Source organism: Aphidius gifuensis, linkage group LG1 (genome assembly GCF_014905175.1).
Source record: "Aphidius gifuensis isolate YNYX2018 linkage group LG1, ASM1490517v1, whole genome shotgun sequence".
Lineage (NCBI taxonomy): Eukaryota > Metazoa > Arthropoda > Insecta > Hymenoptera > Braconidae > Aphidius > Aphidius gifuensis.
In genome coordinates, this window is record NC_057788.1 from 22588648 (window position 1) to 22609148 (window position 20501).

The following is a 20501-nucleotide window of genomic DNA, read 5'->3' on the forward strand; positions in this document are numbered from 1 at the left end:
TTTTTTTTTACATTAAAATTTTATTATTATTTCATTTAATTTTCAAGTACATATATATATAATTTTATCCTATTTATACTAGATGATTTTTCTAAATATTTTTTTGACCTTTTAAAAGAAAAAAACAAACTCCCACCTGGTTAATGTGCAATGAGGCTTAAAGACAAGTACATTTATTTACATTCAAGAACCATTCGATCATCCCAGATGCATCATCAACATCATCCAACATGAATAACAACACTTAAATAATAAGTGGAGCATCAAAACGTTTTTACTTTTATATATATATACCGGTTTGCAAGTTAAACAGTTGCCATAAAATAATACAAAGTAACAAAACATTTTTATAAAGCACGCGTTATTGCTCACTCCCTCTCTATTTTTTATTTTGCCCTTCAAGTATATTTTTTTATTACTTTTACTATTTTTTTTTTTTTTTTTTTACTTGTAGAAATATATAAATAAATAGTTTTCCCCTTTTTCTTTTTTATATTTTAGTCTAAGGGGTATTCCCGAAGGATTTTTTTTTCCCTTTCCTCAAAATGACACACACAAACAACACATACAAGGGAAAAAAAAAAAAAATAGAATAATAATTTTAGCTCGAAGGGAGAAGATAGGGAGTTACCTGCACATCCCTAATGCACTGGTCTAGTCTACTGTACAATTGTTATCATTATTTTGTATATAAAATATAACGTTGTTCCCCACATTGTAAATGGATGGGATTCACTGTACCTTGGAACATGTCTTTACGGACGAACACCCAGGAATAATAAAATTGGCAAAAATACGAATGACACAGAGGGTGGAAAAAATATATATTTTTAATCTTATTTTTTATATCATGATGCCTAGTTATCTTAACAAGCTGTTAATACGTTTTTAAATCAAATTTATTTACAAGTATAAATAAATTTTTTTTATTTTAAAATTGATTGCAAACAATATTTTATATTATTTTCGTCATCGAAATATTGATTTATTTTATAAGAATAATTAAACAATTAGTGTGATAATTTTAGCTATTATTTTTCTGAGAAAAATTATCAAGATTGATTTGATGGAATAAAAAAAAAAAAAAAATATCTACGTGAATGAATAAAATAGGAATAACAATGTGTTTGATCAGCTGGAGACGCAATTGGATGATGATTAAAATTTAACGATGAAATTACTGGAAGACTGAGCATAATATTATTCAAATAAATTCAAAGAATATTAATAAGCTGTTTACTATTTTATATTACAGTGATAATCGGATAAACATATTTTTATTTTAAATAAGTCATTTAAGATCAGTGAATCTTCCAGGTCATAAGACAATCTATTCAAGTGAAAAATTAAAAATAAAATTTTTATATATACCTAATTGTACATTTTTCAGGAAAAAAAATGTTTTTGTTTTTTAATTTTTTATAATTTAAAAATAAAGAAAAAAGATAATTTATTATATAAATGTTTAAAGGGTCAAAAACCACTATGAAAAATCAACTAACCAACTCATCGACCCCAAAATAAATGTACATACCACCGTCACGGATTTTGAAGGATTACACGTCGATTACAAGGATTAATTTTTTAACTCTCAAGCATCAACCCCGAATTATTGTTCATGTTTTAAAAAAATAAAATGAAAAAAAAAAATTTTATATAAAATAAAAAATGAAGAGTAAAGAAAGACAGATAAAAAAAAAAAAAAAGAACCCCTTTTTGCGGGTTACTCTATGGTTTTACAATCAGTCATCCATGATGTGACACAGTGAAGGGGTTGCCTTTACTTCTAAAAAGCCGGATTAAACCAGCATGCACATCCTCCAACTCACATGATACACGTTAAAATATTTTATGTCCATTTTTTAAATCTTCAACTAATACACATAACCCAACACACATTATATATTTTCAAAATTTAAAATCATCATTTATTATTTCTACCCTTTTTTTTTTTTTTTCTTCATTTTTTATAATTCTTGCGTATCATTGTTTACGTTACGCTTCAACCATGTCACAAGAGTTTGTTTGAAAAATTATTTGACCCTTAAAAATAATTTTTTAAAATTACTCAACGATGATAATTTCGTTTCATGTTCAACAGTATAAAAAAAAAAAAAAAATAAGGAAAAAAGCAAAGCTGTTGAATATAATTTTAAAAAAAAATAAAAAATAAGCATTTTAACGTAGTTAGTGCTCTGTTTTTACTACCTCAAAAATTATTTAAAAATTACTGAACGTTAATTGCTTCGTGCTCAGCAATATCGGACGAAAAAAAAAGGGTCAACATTGTTAAATATTAATGTTTTTATAAAGAAATAATAAATGAGGATTTTTACATTGTAAAAACAATAATATTTTACAGCATAAAAAATAATAATCGGATCATTAATAAATAGTGCAAAAAAATTCATTTAAAAAATTGATTATTCTTTTAAAATGTTAATTTGTATATATATATTTTTTTTTTATTTTGATTTTGAATAAAATATAACACGGGTACCAGCAGAAAGTGTCAAAAGCATTTCAGGTACTTGTGCAAAATATTCTCTCTCTTTTCTCTCTGTCTATAAAATTTCCCCCGTCTTTCATTTAAGAGTTTTTTTTATATTTTTCAATTTTTTTTTTTTTACAACAAACCAGCATGAATGATGATGTATAGATGCTGGATTGCTTGAAGGGAGAGGGAGCTCGGTAAAGGGTTCTATTGTTGCACCTAACCCGTCAAATGCAAAAAAAAAAAAACTACCCTTACTGAAATAATGCTGGGCCCCGTGGGCCTCGTAAAATATTGCTTGGCTAAATATATAACGGAAGTTGTTTTCTACCCTTCATTTATCTCTTAGTACCATTTAATTTTTTTTCTTTTTTTCATCATCAAACATCAACAGCAACAACAAAAACAACAACATAATATTGAAAACAATTTTTCACTAATAATAATAGCTCCAAAAAAAAATATCCATAAGACTTATTTTTTTCAACTAAACATTAAAATAAAAATCATCAAATAACTTGATAATAATGAAAATCATAATACAATGAACACCCACAATTAATAGCCCTTGAAATCGGATACTCATACACGAAAGAAAAAAGAAAAAATACATTTATAATATGCAAATCCATTTGGACATGGTTTTATAAATTCTCCATTACACTCTCCATGTTATATAGCATATATAAAAAGTGCGCCCATTCGTTCATTTATGTGTTTTATTTTTTATTTTATTTTTTCACCCCCTACCTTTCGGGGTTGTTCATTATATACACAAGAGGCAAGAAAATCAACAACAATAGATGACTCCAAGCCTACGCTCACCAATCAACAATGCAAAGTAATAATAATAATAAATAATAAAGTAGAATAATAATATTTAAATAAAAAAAAAAAAAACCGTGATAAATGGGCAAGCAAATAGTGCTGATTTAACTATACCAGGTGCATCACTATATATACACATGAACATTGGAACTTCTTCGTCAAGTAAATATTCGCCCTTTGTCGGTTTAAAAATTTTGATATGCCAGAGAGAATTGTCAATTATTATATTTATTTAAATAAAAATAAAAGGGGGGTAGTTTTTTAAAATCCATATATAGTTTACTTATTTGACTTGTATATTAATTTGACACATGAATGATTTTTTATTTTATCTCTTTTTAAATGTCAAGTGATTTGAAAATTTAATTTTAAAAAAATAAAAATAATACAAAACTAAAATTATATTTTTATCAAAAGCTTTTTTTTTTTTTTGTTTTTTCTTATATTTTTTTAAGTGAGAATGTCGATTAAAAAGTGGTCTACGCAGACAGATTGAAGGGCGTGCTGAAATAAATCATACTATTGTTTTGCATCCCTGAAAACGGCTGTTGAGGACTTTTTTTTTTTTTCAATTTCTTCTTTTTGTTATTTGTCTATGGGACTTTGTATTTTGTTTGAGAGTAAAGTGACGGGTATATTCATTAAGATACCATGCCATTTAAAAAAAAAAATACAGCTTTACAATTTATTATTAATTTTTAATATAAAATAAATAATAATTATTATAAAATTTATATTTTTATATATAAATTAATTATTGAAAGGTAATATATATGACTGTGATAAATTGAGTAAAAAAAAAGGGTTGAAAATTATATGGTTTACTTGCATATATAATATTGGAATTTATGAGCCATTAGTTTCTTTACCTCACCAGACATGTTTCATCATTTTCCTTTTATTTTTTTTCGTAATTATTATCATTTTTATTATAAAAATAATTTTGATAACCCTATTTGTTCAACAAAAATATTAATAAACTTTATTTTAGTATTTTATAAATTAATTGATGGAAAATTTATTTGTTTGATATATGTCAAATAATTAATTGATATATATATATTTAAATAAAACAAGTACAAAATGCACACACACGCATCAACGAGAGATGAGGTATTGGAGATAAAATATATAATTGCGCTGGCGCGGGTCAATAATCGCCGGGTGCACGTTGCCGGGGCGACGATAGTAAAGGCAGAAAGGTTCCTTCCTCGATACCCGTGACTTACAGAAAGCCGCAGGCATTCAAACTGAGCATCTCAAGTCAAAGTTAAGTGTCACAAGTATAACAATAATATTTTAAAAAAATAATAATATTCATTTTATTATTAACAGGTAAAAATATAATTGAATGTTTTTTTTTTTTTTTATTCATTATTATTTTGTGTTAAATTATATTGCAAGGGTAATTTATTTCATTAAATTATTTTTTTATTTTTCTCGAGGATGTTTGTGTCGAGATGATGATGATGATAAAGGTGGTAATTTACATTAATCTGGGTGAAATATTATTTTTAACTTTGATTGAATAAAGCTATCGTCCTCGTTGAGTCATTAAATATATTATTTTTTTTTTATTATTATTATTTTTATTCTTTGACACATAAAGTATATATAAATCAAAGTCATGTGTCCATCATCATAATTAATAATTATATATATTGGCAAGAAAATTATTGTGAATAAAGCGACCTTAACTTGAATAAACGAAAAAATAATTAATTAAATATTTATTTTAATTATACGAAATTACTGCTTTAATATATTCAAAGTGTAATTTAACAATAAAATTTATCAAATTTACATAAAATCAATAATAATACAATTTTTATTTTTTTCAGAGTTTAAGTGATATATATCTCAATAAAATGCGGAAAAATAGTGCTAAAAAAAGAGAAACAAAAAATTTAAATGAAATTCTAATAAAACAACAACAACAACAACAACAACTGCCACAACAACCACAACAACCACAAGTGCAACAACAACAACCAAAAAATATAAAAAAATGGAAATTAATATTATCATCAATTGATAAATTAAAAAATAAATTTGAAAATTCATTAAATTTAAAATACGATGAAATATCATTTGATAAATTTGTTAATTATATGTATAAGCCAACTGATGCAGCAAGTCTTGGTGTTTGTCGTGCACTATTTGGTAAGTTAAAAAAATTAATTAAAAAAAAATTATTTATAAAAAAACAAATGATAATAATATTGATAATTTATAAATAGGATTGTGCATGGTACTTGATGTCGTTGAAGAACGTGGTCTAGCAGATATTGATCTTAAATGGGGTGATCCTTATGGTTGTCATTTTCCATTAATAAATGGTATGAAACCACCATCATTAGCATGGATGATTGTAATATATACAATAATGTGGATAGGTTCATTTGGTATAATGCTAGGTTTTTTTTTTAAACTATCATGTGCATTATTTTTAATACCATATTGGTATATATTTTTACTTGAAAAAAGTTATTGGAATAATCATACGTATCTTTATGGTTTAATATGTTTATTATTATGGGGAACAAATGCAAATAGGTATTTTTCAATTGATGCAAAATTAAATAATAAAAATAATGATGATAATAATAGTGTACCATATTGGAATTATTTTATAATTAAATTTCAATTTTTTATACTTTATTTTATTGCTGGATTAAAAAAATCAAGTAAAGAATGGCTTGAAGGTTATTCAATGACAAATTTATCACAACATTGGGTATTTGATCCATTTAAATTATTTTTAACAAATGAACAAACTGATTATTTTATTGTTCATTGGTTTGGTTTTATATTTGATTTAACTGTTGGTTTTTGGATGTTATTTGATAAAACAAGAGCACCAGCAATGTTTTTTTGTGCTGCATTTCATTTTATGAATTCACGTTTATTTAGTATTGGAATGTTTCCATATGTTTGTTTAGCAACAATGCCATTATTTTGTAATGTTGAATGGCCAAGAAAAATTCATTTATATATTAAAGATATATTGACATTTAATAATAATAAAAGCACAAATATTTGTGAAAATGAAAAAGAAATAAATGCTGATACTTTATCATCAAGAACAACAACAATACTATCATCAACATCATCATCATCATCTTCATCAACATCATCAGTTTATGATGAAAATTTATATCAAGAAAAAAAACCAAGTGATGGTAGAATGTATGATAAAATACAAAAAGAATTAAAAACTAAAAATGATAATAATAATTGTTTAAAACCAATAATACCATGGTTACCAAGACCAGAAGGTTATACTATGAAAAAAAATGATAAACCAACATTTAAAAAAAAATTTGTTGTTGTATTATTATTATTTTATATTGGTATACAATTTTTTTTACCATATTCACATTTTATAACAAAAGGTTATAATAATTGGACACCAGGTTTATATGGTTATTCATGGGATATGATGTTACATTCATGGGATCCAATATTAATTGTTGTACGTGTACATGATAATAAAAATAATGAAGATCATTTTATTGATTCACAAGCATGGGTACCAAATGATCGTTGGACAAGACACGGTGATATGGTTATACAATATGGACAATGTTTAAAAAAAAATATATTACGTAGAAAAAATGAAACATTAAAATATAATAATAAAAAAATAACAACAACAACAACAACAACAACAAAAACAAAAACAATTGATGAATGGAATAAAATATCATCAAATATAAGTATTTATGTTGATATTAGATATTCATTAAATGGAAGATTTCAACAACGTATATTTGATCCAACAGTTGATATATTAAAAGTTAATTGGAATCCATTTAAAAATGTAAATTTTTTAATGCCATTATTAACACAATTTAGTTCATATAGAAAAAAAATGAATGAAATAACAAAACATGTTTATTCATGGTCAAATTATACTGATGTTATATTTGTTGCTGATTATCCTGGTACTAAATTTGAAAATTTTTTTAATAAAGAATTTACAAATGTATCATTACAAGTATTAACTGGTGAAGTAACATATTCAGAAGAATCATGGAATGATAAAATAACTGTTAATAAAAATCAACGTGTTATTGTTGCAACTGATAAATTACATTATATTACAACAACAAGTGTTTATCCTGCTTGTTATATGTATACATATACAAATAGAACAAAAGAAGAATTAGAAATAAATGGGTAAATTATAATATACTACTATTATTTTTTTATATATTTTTAATATGATTTTTTTCAATTTGTTTTTTGTTTTTTTTTTAGAACTACTGAATCACCAAAAAAACGAACTGGTTTTCCATTGTTAAAAGAATTAAAATATAGAATAAACAATTGGTGGCAGGCACTTGGCCAAATTGCAAATGCCTTTCTTCATCTTATTTACGATGTACCAATGATGAGACGTGTACCAAAAACTCCAAACTACCATGACAATTACTAAAAATACTAATCATCCAAAAAAAAAAAAAAAAAAATCATTTATCGACCAAAACAGTATTTTTTACACCACATGCAGCATCATCGCTGTGATTTATTTTTAAAAAAACAAAAAAATAATAAAACTATGTAATTTTTAAGTCAAGTCTGCGTCGTGGTGTTTGTCATATTATATTTATTTGTCAGCTAATTTATTATATTATTTAATTAATTTGATAAATCAGTGAAACAAAAAAAATAAACAACGTAACGTAACAAGAAAATAATTATAATAATATATATGTATATTTTATACGCGTTGTAGATAAATATATATATATATAAATGAGAAAAAAAAATAAAAAATCAAACAACGCGAGTTAATAGGAAATGAAAAAAAAATTAATTAATATTAATTTAATGTTTAAGCATATTTGATTTTTTTTTTCTTTAAATCCCAATTAGTCAAATGAAAATTAAAAAAAAAAAAAATTAAAACTGTTATTTTAAGTGATAAACAATCATGTCTTGAATGTTATATAAAAAAAATAAAAATCATACGATATTATTATCAAAAAAAAAAAAGAATCAATTAATTATAGATAATTAAGTTTAAGCTTTAATTCTTTAAATTTAATTATATTATTGGACCCACTTGTAGTGAATGATAAAAAATAATTATCAGTATGATATTTTTTTTTTTTTGAGACAACAATCATTTGGTAAAAAGATAACGGAAGTTCAAGCACAACTCTCTCACATGGTCTCATTTAAATGGAGTAAGTGGTGAACACAAGAGGGCTTTTACTATCCCAGTCAATTGCAATCACTAGTGTCATACAGACGGATGTAAACGTTCCATTAGTTTTACTTTAGTAACAACAATGACACGGAAATGACAAATACGATTAAATAAATTTTTTGAGACAACTAAAATTATCATCATTATCATCATCATCATCATCACCATATTATTATTTGTACTTGAAATATTTTATCACGAGTGTTTTATATTTTTATTATAAAAAGTTATAAATAGAGATTAGATATTTTTTTTGTTTTATATTAAATATAGTGCAGTATAAAAATATATTAAAAATTAAAAAACATTTTTTTAATATGGCAAAACAAGATAATGATGAAGAAAAAGCTTCATCATCATCAACAACAACACCACCAGATCATTTGTTAAAAGCACTTGATGAACTTAGTGAAGGATCAAAATTTTTATGGATTGTTTTTTGTTTAACTTTTACTTCACTTATGTTTAGTGGAATGCAATCAATGTCTTATGTTTTTACAACTGAGGTATGTCTATTATTTTTTTATTTAAAAAAGAAGAAAAAAAAATACTAAAATTATTTTTTAATAAAAAGATACCACCACACTGGTGTGAAATACCAGATTTAATAACAGCAAACTGGACACAAGAACAAATTAAAAATATATCATCAAAAGATAAATGCAACAAGTACGACTATGACTATGAATATCTAAGTCAGTTGGGCTATGAGGCAGCACTAAACTATGTTAAACGTCTTGGCAAACGTCCAAATTCATCTAGCTGTGATTCATTTAGCTATGGTAACACTGATAGATCTTCAATTGTTGCTGAAGTATGTCACTAATAATAATAATACAAAATATTATTATTAATTTAATTTAAAATATTATTTATATGTATTTTTGTTTCAAGTGGAATTTAGTTTGTGATAGAGCAACTGATAGAGCAAATACTTATATGGCATTAGCATTGGGTAAATTATTGGGTGCAGCAGTATTTGGTGTTATTGCTGATAAATATGGAAGAAAACCAACACTTGTTATTGGAATAATAATGCAAATAATATCAGGACCATTGAGTGCAATTGTACCTTGGTTTTGGGGATATATGTTTTTACGTATGGTAACTGGAATAAGTTTATCTGCTGTTGGATATCCAGCATTAACAATGTGTAAAATTAAATGAATGATATAATAATAATTAATAATTTTGTTTTTTTAAATAAATTATTAATATATTTATTTTTTTGTTTGTTTAGTAACTGAAGCAAGTGGAAGTCGTAATAGACAATGGCTTGGAATAGCATTTAATATTGGTTTTCCAGTTGGTATAATAATGCTATGTGGTGTTGCAATGTTTTTTTATAGTTGGAGACAATTACAAATGGCAATATCAATTGTAACATTAATATTATTATTTCATGCATGGTATATGCCTGAATCACCAAGATGGTTAATATCACAAAATCGTCGTAAAGAAGCAGAAAAAATTGTTACTAAATTTTATGGTGAACTTGAAGAAACAACAGCAATACCAATGATTGAATCAAATGATGATAATAATAAAAAAGATTTAATAAATGGTGATGGGCCAATCAAAGATACATTTGTTAAAAATAAATTAATGGGTTTTACAATTATTTATACAAATCCCGAATTAAGAAGTCGATTATTTATCATGTGGATATCTTGGTTATCATCGTCAATATCATATTGGGCTTTAGGTATGATCAAATAATTTTTTTTAAATAATATTAACAACAAACTAACAAAAAACAAAACTATAATTTGTTGGAAAATAAATAATAAAATGTTTGTTTACTTTTGTTTTGTTTTTCATTTTTTTTAACGTCAATAATAAATTGCGGTTAATGAACTTGATATATAATCATAAAATTAATACATTCATAAAATGTTGACTGGTTCATGGTTACACTCTCAATGTCATTTGATACTTTGATCGACACAATTGACCCTACTGACTTTACACTATCATATATCAAACGGGTCACATACATTACTTGTTTTATAAATCAAACAAATTACCATCACAACAAAAAAGAGACACATTAATATTATTATGATGATAAAGTTTTGTAAAATAATTTCTTGACGCATGTTGAAACAACCGACGTAATGTTTATATTATGATTGAATGATAAAATGTATATACAAAGTAGAAGTTAAAGTTTCCCAATCAACTAACCAACGAACCAACCAAACAAACATTCACCCACTTACCAAATATCTCAAGAAAATTTTACTTTTAATTCGCGTAAATGTACCATGTAATAATGTATCTTTTAATAATTTTTTTTTCTAGCTTTGAATGCTGATAATTTTACACAAGATCGTCGTATTTATGTTTTGATAATGGCGCTAACGGAAATACCAGCTTATATACTTCCCTCGATAATGTTGATGTTTATGGGAAGAAGACAAGCTGGTGCATTGTTATATTTAATTGGAGCAATATGTTTATTATGTATATTGGGAATTCCAAAAACAAATAATAATGCAATAATGGCTGTTGCTGTTATTGGACGTTTTTGTTTAGCAGCTGTTTATGGAATTATTATATTATATACATCAGAATTATTTCCAACAGTTGTTAGAAATTCAGCAATTGGTACAACATCAGTTATGGCACAAGTTGGTACTGTATCAGCACCTTATATTGCTGATCTTTTAGGGGCAATTGCATGGTGGGCACCAAGTACTATTTGTGGTGCATTAGCACTTGTTGCAGGATTATCATCATTAGCATTACCTGAAACACGGGGACGACCTTTGGCTGATACAGTTGAAGAAGAAACTGCTCCAGATAGGGAAGGAGTATCATTTCGAAAATGCTGCTAGTATTATTGACAGTGACGTTTTTTTTTTTTTTTTACGTTTTGTTTTTTTTTTTTTTTATCGATATTATTAAATAAATATTAATAGTTCAAAACTTTTTATAATTAAATGAAGATGCAGAATAAAAAAAAAAAATGTAAATTTCAACGACAAATTAAATAATACAAAATAATATTAATATAATTTGTGTTGTTTGGCTACTTAATTTAAAAAAATAAAAAATAGAGCTGAAAAAAAAATACATGTATCCTACTTATCCCTATCGATGTACAGTTTGATAGATCTATTTTGACCTATGATTTATCTACTACTACTATTTGCTATTAGAATAACGAGTCGCATAAAGAAAACATATATACAATTGATACAAAACAATGTGTAAGAACAAAAAGACTTACCTTTTGAAGTCTCAGGCAACAAGTTTGATAAAAGCTGCAATGTGATGATGTCCAGATGTTTTTAGGTAGCCCCAGGGAGTGGTTGATGTCTTCACACAGGTACCACTAACACACTCACTTACTCTACTACTACTATTTAACTTTGAAAATAACTTACGAAAATTCAAAACTCGCGCATTTAGTATCATCAGTTCACGTTGAACACTCTTAACGAACTTTTACAAACACACAATCTGTAAAAAAAGAATGAAAACAAAATTATTATTAGTTATAAATAATATTAATAAATAAATTGAATCAATCACTTTAAATTGTTGGACATTTTGATATGCTCAAATTGAAGTTCATGATTAAATATTAATATGTTAATTATGAACTGTCAATTGATCAAAGTACTTAATCAATTTTAAAAATATTTATTGAAGACAAATCAAAGTTAACTTACCACTTTACACTTTATCAGCACCATCAACATATATATTAACTAAATTTGCCATTCAATACAAACAGTTGTTGTTTTAATTGACATAACATGTTGGATTTGAGCTTCCGCAAACTAATTGAGATACCTAAAAAATATAAAAAATCAATTATTAATATTTTTTTGTATATAAAAAACAAAAACACATGACAATTATTTAATTAATCAATTATTATTATCATTTAACATTAATAATAATGATAATGTTTGATAGATAATTATTGTTTTAATCATTTTTATGAGTTAAAAACTTTTTGTCAAACAGCCATCTTGTTTTTGGAAAAATAATAAATAAATAATTGAATAACTAGATAAATATTTAAATAAATAATTAATTTAGCATCGATTTACCTTTAATATCATCATGTTTAACAGTTTTCTTTGTTATTGCTCCATTTATGGTCAAAATTGTATTGCCATTTTTTAGCATTTGTTGTAATCTGAAAATTAATAAATAAATACTAATTATTACACTGAAAATATTGTTAATGTTGTAAAAATTGTTTGTTAACATGAAATCAACACAATCCCGGTCTTTTTGAGTATTTTGTTTTCATTAAATTTCATTAAATAAAATAATTCATTGGTAGACAAAAAAAACAAAGAGGTTAGATTGCCGGCTAATACAAAGTTGACTCATATTAACTTTAATAAATAAATAAACTATTATTATAACATTGATTTACCTCAAATATCATCGTGTTCAACAATTTTTTCCATTATTAGTCCGTTCAAGCTGATTTATGGTCAAAATTGTATTGCCATTTTTGGAGCATTTTGTTGGAATCTGAAAATTATAAAATAAAGGCTAATTATTGCTCTGAGATTATTGTTAATGTTGCAAAAATTGTTTGTTTACATGAAAACTGCACAACCCCCCACTTTTTGATCATTTTTTTTTGTTTTTTTTTTTTCAGCAAATAAGTTCAATGTTAATCAAAATGACACAAATAGGTTAGATTGCCTGTCATTATAAAATGAAATTAATAACACATTTAATTGTTTGCTATCATGTTAATTATTATAAATAATTGTTCTAATAATTAATTTGAGCTTGTGGAATGCAAAAATAAATCGCAAAACGATATACGTATACTTACATGTCCATTTTTGTCAGCGTCATTTTGTCGACAACTTAACTTGCCGACATCCATTGTTTAAAGCAAAATTGAGCAACAAAAATGTACTCAAAAGATTCGCGAGAGTTTATTCAACAATAATTACATCAATTAATAATTATTTGAACACTTTTATACCCGAAAAAGTCGAGAGTTGCGACGGACGTTGCGTACCGTGGCTCATCAAAAGGAAAACTGAAACTTAGCAACACATCCGCCAGAGAGCACCACATCCGGAAAAAATTTTTTAAAACAGACAGCATTTATTTCTGATGGTAATTTTGATAATAATAATAATAAAAAATTAATAAACAATTATCAATAAATTATTATTATTATTATTATTATAAAACAACAATTCAATATAATAATATTAAGTAATATCTGGAGAAATTGTTTGTAAAAAAATGACAAAATAAAAGCGGTGATTAGATAAATAATAATTATTATTAATAATAATAATAATTAATAATAACTGTAACAATAAACATATCCACAATGTTGAGAATTAATTAAAAAAATTAGCAATTGTTTCAAACAGAATTGAACTGTAAATTCATAGATAATTTTGAAAAAAATTTTAGATATAATTTTTTTATTTTAATTAACAAATTAATTATGTAATTTTTGTGAATATATATATTTTATCTTTTTTTTGAAATATAATAAATGAATTTATCAATAATTGCAAATTTTTCCTTTTTTTTTTTTGTATATTAATTTTTTTAAATAATTATTAAATTTTTATTTTCTTAATTTAATTATTTTTTTTTCTATTAACCACTTCAATAAGACGTACATAGTAAACATGTGCAAATAAAAACTGAAAAATATTCTTATTAATAATTAAAAACATTACGACAAAAATTTTGTACAATATTCATTTTATGTTTTTTTTTTTTTAAATAATGAACACACCACTTTATCTTAAAGATTTTTTTTCTTTTAAAAATTAAAGTTTTATTTTATTCTACGACTTAGCATGTTATTTAAATCTTAATATTATTTAAAAAAAAAAAAAAAACTTTTAATTTCATTAATATATTTAATATATATTTATATCTTATTTTACATTTATTTATTTTTTATTATTATTTTTTTTTTCCTAGCTTAATTTTAATTATCATTCCAATAAATCTTCTTGTATTTCATTTATGCACATTTATTTATAAGCACATTTTCTTCCTTTTTCTTCATAACGCATATTCACATATATTATATAACATAAATTTCTTTTGCTAACAAATATTACTGCTAATTGATTAAACTGATAATTTATTTTTGTGTTAATCATTATGACGTTTAATCAAATGAAAGAAACAAGAAAAAGTCTACTCGTGTTGAGAATGAATAAAATAAATAACTCATTATTATTAATAATAATGAAATACACTAATATCAACTGAATTGATTGGTAGAAAAAAAAAAGAAAAAGAAACGAATAATCCAACAATTATTTTGATGTGAATTAAATTGATATTATAAATTTTTATTTTTAAAAAAAGTGATTGTTTTAATGAAAATTGAATTTGTAAATTGTTAATTATTATCATTTTAAAAATTGATATTAATTAAATAATAAAAAACATACTTGATAAATGAAAGGTGCTTATGTGAATCAACTTATTGAATTTTTTTGAATAAATGAGAAACGATTATTTGTAATAATCTGCTATGTATTTGTTGATTCAACTTTTTGAGCAGTTTCAATAATTTCCTTGAAACATCTACCAAATTCTTCAATAATCAGTCTTTGTGATGTTTCTTCATCAAACATACCACGTTCAGCATCTTCAGCTTGTGCTAATAAACATTGACAAGTTGATTCTATAACTTTATCAGTCAAGAAATTAAAAGGTTGTCTTAGTCCAGTATTTGATGAAGCTGATGGTCTAAATGCTGATGGAAATTGTCTCATTCTTGCATTATCCATCATAATTTGTGTTGTTCTTGCTTCAGCAGCATCAGCAAGATCTTTTAATGCTTTATTATCCTGTATCACTGGTTCTTCAACATTTCGACATCCTATACATTTACAATTTCCTGAACATGCTATTTTAGCCTGTAATTGAAAAAAATTTACATTAATTTATATTAACAAAAATAAAACAACAAATCATATATTTTATGAAATTATTATAACAATTATTACCTCATAACATTCACAATAATTTTTTAAACAACCAGATCGTTTACAATTACATCCTTTATTATGTCTACGTATATCATCACCACTTTCACGTGCTTTACCAATTTTTGGACGAAAAGCATTTGGATTTCTTTCGAGACATAATTTAATAGCTTTTTGTCGTTCTTCTTCATTTACCAAATTATTTGAACAATTTGTACAATTACATGAATTACAAAATTCACCATTTGCAAAACAATCACAATATCTAAAAATAAACATTTTAAAAATATTATTAATTAATTAATTTTTTAGAATTAATATTATTCGATGAAAAACGCTCTAGAAGGCGATTGTCTTTTCTTTTTCTTTTTTTTTTTTACAATAACAATATTAAAACATCTTTAATAACGTCAATTTTTTTTTAATCAAAATAAAAAAAAAAAATTGACGAAAAAACAATTGATAGTTTATTCGAAAATAGAATAAAAGTATTGCTTGCTTTTTTTTTTTTTTTTAATAAAAAATTATTTACTTACAATTTAAGACACTGTGATTTTGTACAGTTGCATGGTTTTCTTTGTCTAACACCATTTGAATCAACTGGTGATGATGGTGTTTTTGATGATTTTGGTGTTGGTGTTGATGGTGCTGAAATAAGTGATGATTCAGATGTTGTTGATAAATTTCCAGCAATTGAACTTGATGAATTTTTTGGTGATAATGATTTATAAATATTTGTTGTTGTTGTCGTTGTCGTTGGTTTATTTGGATCCAAAAAATCTTTAGGTGGTGGTGTAAATGCTGATCTATGTTTAAGTTGTTTATGTTGTTGATTTTGAGAATGTTGTTGTTGCTGTTGTTGTTGTTGCATAAAACCAGATGGTAAAAGAACAATATTACCAACATTTGAATTTGTTGATAAAATTGTTTGACCAGATGTTAATTGACTAATACGAGATGCTGGTATACCAACTGTATTTTTATTTTGTCCACTAACATTCATTGATGTTGCTGGTATTAATATTCTTTGTGTACCAGACATTGTTGTTTTTGGTGCCACGTGTCTTAATTGTTGTTGATTTGATGCATTTATTGGTACAACTTTAAGAAGTTGTTGTGGTACACATCCCATTCTTTGTGTAACACCCATTGTTTGAGTTTTTGGTTTACTTGTACTTGGTGATGATGATGATGATGATGATGATGATGAATTAACAATTCTAACTAATTGTACTTGTTTACCACCAGGTATTTGTTGTATTTGATGTACTTGATTTGAATTAATAATATTTTGATTTGATGGTATTCTTATAACATGACCACTTCCAAATACTGTTCCTGGTTTTAATGAAGCCTGTGAAAAAACAAAATATTAAAAATACATTTAAATAATTAAATATTTATTAATTATTATTAATAATTTTTTTTTTTTTTTCATACCTGTCTTATAAAAACTTTGTGTGGATTTTGTTGTGAAGGATTTTTGGCTGTTGTAAATTGCATTTGTTGTGAATTTGATATATTTGCTGGTCTTATTTGTGTTGTCATAATTGGTGCTGGTAGTATTTTAGTTGGTAATGATTTACTTGGTATTACTGATAGCTTTGGTGGTTGAGCTGTTGATTGTCCAATTTTATGACTGTACACATATTGTTTTGGTGTTGTTGTCATTGGTATAATATTTTGAACTTTAGAAACTGTATGTTGTTGTTGTTGTTGTGGTTGTTGTTGAACAAAACTCATTTGTGGTTGATTAATAGACATTGATTTTGTTGAATTTGTATTATCATTACCACTTGATGATGTTGTTGTATAATATTTATATGTTTGTTGTTGATTATCTTTACTATTTGCTGGAACATATATTTCTTGTCCTTGTTGATTTCCACTACTTAGTAACATTTTAGTATATAAATTACGATTTTGTTGTTGATTTGTATTTTGTATTGTTCTTTTAATTGTGTTTGTCATTATTTTTGGATTTTGTACATTTTGAATTGTTACATTAGCACCTTGACTTGTTGCAACAAGAGGTTTACCAGTTTGAGCTGATCGTAAATGTATAATATGACCATCAGGTGTTTTTGCTGTTATTATTGATTGTGCAATTGATTGTAATTGACTTTGTGTTGTACCTGATGCATGTGATATTTTTAATACTTGATTTGAACCTTGTCCATCAGGTACAATCATGAATGTATTCTGACTTTGAGATGATTGTGATGGAATTGGTTTTACCTTGAAAAAAAAAAAAAAAAAAAAAACATCATTAATATTTAAATTTTATTATTTATTTTATAAAAATATAAAAATTAATACTTACAGATATATTTGGAGTTGAAATTTTTTGAAATGTTGGTTTTGCTTGAAATACTATATTTTGATTACTTGTATTTGTATATGAAACTTGTGGACTTGATATTTCATCAGCATCTAATTCATCTGATTCATCTAGTCCTTCTTCTTCTTCTTCTTCTCTTTCTTCTTCTACTCTGTCTTCTTCTTCTATTAATTCTTGATTGCGTGGTTCAGTCATTACTACATCATCTTGTTCTTCATCAGCTTCAAAATCAGCATCAAGGTCAGGATCAAGTGCAGCCTCAACTTCATCAGTTTCATACTCAATTTCATGATTATCATATTCATGCTCAATTCCTTCATCACTTTCACGTTGAAGTTGTTGTATAATATCATGTTCAGCTTCTTGATCAGGATCATTATCAATTTCAATATGTTCCATTAATTGATGATCTGATCTTTCCATAATAATTGTCTCTTCTGTTGTCATGACTTCTTCATTTGTACAATCTAAATCTTGATATTCAATTTCTTCAAAATTATTTGTTGGATATTCATCAGATGAATGAGACATACGAAATTCATTTATGTCATGTTCATCAAGCATTAATGAATCCGATAAATGATGTGTTGGTGAATCAGACATTTTGCCTCAATTAAATAATAATTTAAAAAAAAAAAAAGTATATATATATTTAAAAACAAAATCTGAAACAAATAAAATAAACAACATTAGTAAATATTTTTTTAAATATATTTTGAGGTTATTGGTCAATACTTGATATTTATTTTTAATAATAATTTCAAACAAAATTAAATAATTTAATAAAAAAATTAATTTAAGACAAATTTTAATATGACAAAATAAAAAATATATATAAAAAAATTGAAAATATTGTTACGATGATTTGCCTTGACCCCCTCAAGCGTAATTATTGTGCCATCAAAAATGAAGTCATTCATTGGGCCTAAATTTAAAAATTCAAAAATTCAAATAATTTATAAAAAAAATAAATAAACCTTTTTCCAAATCTTGTATATATTATACTTAAAATTATTAAATTAATTAAAGTATTGTTTAACAATAACACTAATAACAATGAATATATACAGTAGATTGAAAACAGAATAAACATAAAAAAATTCGTTGTCTATCTGATATGTTGACCATTAGCGCCATTTATTGTTGGAACGCGCCATTTTCCACATAAAAATAAAAAAATTTGGAGCCAAAATAAAATAATAAATATGAATATTTTCAACTAAATTTGTTTAAACAACAAACACAATTACCAATTATTTAATAAATAAATTGTTGTTAATGTACAACAGAACAAATAACAACATGAATTAATTAACAACTGATTAATTTAACAAATATATACGTAAACTTAACCTCAAAATTTTAAGATTCATATGGATTAGTAATTTTAGTAACTCGGGGCGTGTGCCATTTTAAACATTTGTACAATGATAAACTGTTGATTAACTATTCAATGTTTATAATAATATTATAAACACATTACAATGAAAAATTAATATAATATTAATAGATAAATAATACAAACCTCAATTGAAATGTTAATATGTTTATAAATTTGTTTAAAATCACGCGCCCACCATTGATAACCCAGTGCCTGCGCGCCACATTGGTACTTTAGGTATAAACATCAGCCACACACTAAAAAATATATTTCACACTATTTTGTTGTTGACAAACAATATATTATAACCACACTTAATTTATTATCACGTATTAATTAACAATAGTCTTATTGTAATACACCATATAATAACATAGACAATAATTATTTAACAATTGTTAATATGAAGCTTTACAACAACACCAAGTATCGAATGTTTCCGCGCACTTCTAAATTTTCGATTTCACCATATTTTTTTCATGTCCGCGGCTAAAAACACGTCAGCCTATTAACGCCCTCTTGGATTCACAATCAAACTGACACATAATATTTTTATCTTTTTTTTCTCTCGATTTTTTTTTTTTACAAACAAGTTATTTACTTTTTTTTATATTTCTATTTAAATTATTGATAATATAACAATTATCTGTACTTAATAATTTATTTATTTCGCTTTTTTTAATAACATTAATACGTGGTTTTATTTGTTTATTAATATTAATTATAATTAATTTAGGTTCAGAATTGGACGCTGTTCTCGCGGGAAACGGAAAAAACAATAAAAATAGAGGGGATAATTATTATTTTTTTTTTTTTTTTCATATCAGGTATGGTTGGGTTTTGTTTATCGAAAATTTATCAAGGTCGATCTATTCGATAAATATATATCGAAATTGTTTATATTATTTTTCAAATTCAAACAAAAATATGTGTTATATTTAAATTGAATAATTAAATAAATAAATAAATATTTGATTAATTATCTTTTTATGAACAATTTACTTGACTGATGATTGTTATATATTGATAAATATGTTTTATTACAATTTCAATTTGAAACGAGATACATCGTCCGGGGATTCAAGGATTTTTTTTGTTTTTTTTTTTTCATTTGTTTGAAATACACTGTCAATTATCATTTTTTGTATTCTAATTAATTAATCGTATTCGCATCGTTGAATTGTTAAATAATCATTGAAATGTAACGTCATTTCAATAAACAATTATTCAAATATTGATAAGTTTTAATATTGTTATTATTATTATTAATTTTT

General features: G+C 24.7%; 3 protein-coding genes and 1 long non-coding RNA gene across 5 annotated transcripts; 2 read left to right on the forward strand and 2 right to left on the reverse strand.

Annotated features, from left to right (window-relative positions):
- Positions 1-4509: 4509 nt before the first annotated feature.
- LOC122853184 (vitamin K-dependent gamma-carboxylase) lies at positions 4510-7826 on the forward strand. Of its 2 annotated transcripts, none has more exons than XM_044153497.1 (4): positions 4510-4657; positions 5164-5485; positions 5563-7504; positions 7586-7826. In XM_044153497.1, the coding sequence occupies exons 2-4, from the start codon at positions 5191-5193 to the stop codon at positions 7761-7763; spliced, it is 2415 nt and encodes an 804-aa protein (XP_044009432.1). In that variant the 5' UTR covers positions 4510-4657; positions 5164-5190; the 3' UTR covers positions 7764-7826. The 2 variants fall into 2 exon arrangements, with proteins under 2 accessions (XP_044009432.1, XP_044009423.1); XM_044153488.1 differs by having other exon boundaries at positions 4532-4591.
- A 568-nt stretch (positions 7827-8394) lies between these two features.
- On the forward strand, positions 8395-11621 carry LOC122853217 (organic cation transporter protein-like). The gene is made up of 5 exons (XM_044153547.1): positions 8395-9046; positions 9115-9354; positions 9435-9693; positions 9781-10245; positions 10845-11621. Exons 1-5 carry the CDS (start codon positions 8858-8860, stop codon positions 11378-11380), a joined length of 1689 nt encoding a protein of 562 aa, XP_044009482.1. The 5' UTR covers positions 8395-8857; the 3' UTR covers positions 11381-11621.
- Positions 11622-12607: 986 nt separating this feature from the next.
- LOC122853293 lies at positions 12608-13544 on the reverse strand. The gene is made up of 3 exons (XR_006373901.1): positions 13357-13544; positions 12943-13043; positions 12608-12696 (listed from the first exon to the last, which is right to left on the reverse strand). It is a non-coding gene; the product is annotated as an uncharacterized LOC122853293 (long non-coding RNA).
- A 521-nt stretch (positions 13545-14065) lies between these two features.
- Positions 14066-19853, reverse strand: LOC122853175 (protein lin-54 homolog). Its single transcript, XM_044153477.1, has 6 exons — positions 19372-19853; positions 17829-18511; positions 16946-17743; positions 16042-16859; positions 15527-15770; positions 14066-15436 (listed from the first exon to the last, which is right to left on the reverse strand). Exons 2-6 carry the CDS (start codon positions 18447-18449, stop codon positions 15047-15049), a joined length of 2871 nt encoding a protein of 956 aa, XP_044009412.1. The 5' UTR covers positions 18450-18511; positions 19372-19853; the 3' UTR covers positions 14066-15046.
- Between the last annotated feature and the right edge of the window lie 648 nt (positions 19854-20501).

Coding starts and splice junctions, on each gene's coding strand:
- LOC122853184 (XM_044153497.1), top strand. CDS start 5,191: ATGCGGAAAAATAGTGCTAAAAAAAGAGAAACAAAAAATTTAAATGAA. Junction 5,486..5,562: donor TGTTTGTCGTGCACTATTTG/GTAAGTTAAAAA, acceptor ATTTATAAATAG/GATTGTGCATGGTACTTGAT. Junction 7,505..7,585: donor GAAGAATTAGAAATAAATGG/GTAAATTATAAT, acceptor TTTTTTTTTTAG/AACTACTGAATCACCAAAAA.
- LOC122853217 (XM_044153547.1), top strand. CDS start 8,858: ATGGCAAAACAAGATAATGATGAAGAAAAAGCTTCATCATCATCAACA. Junction 9,355..9,434: donor GATCTTCAATTGTTGCTGAA/GTATGTCACTAA, acceptor TTTTGTTTCAAG/TGGAATTTAGTTTGTGATAG. Junction 9,694..9,780: donor ATATCCAGCATTAACAATGT/GTAAAATTAAAT, acceptor TTGTTTGTTTAG/TAACTGAAGCAAGTGGAAGT.
- LOC122853175 (XM_044153477.1), bottom strand. CDS start 18,449: ATGTCTGATTCACCAACACATCATTTATCGGATTCATTAATGCTTGAT. Junction 16,860..16,945: donor ACAAAGTTTTTATAAGACAG/GTATGAAAAAAA, acceptor GTTTTTTCACAG/GCTTCATTAAAACCAGGAAC. Junction 15,771..16,041: donor AAATCACAGTGTCTTAAATT/GTAAGTAAATAA, acceptor GTTTATTTTTAG/ATATTGTGATTGTTTTGCAA.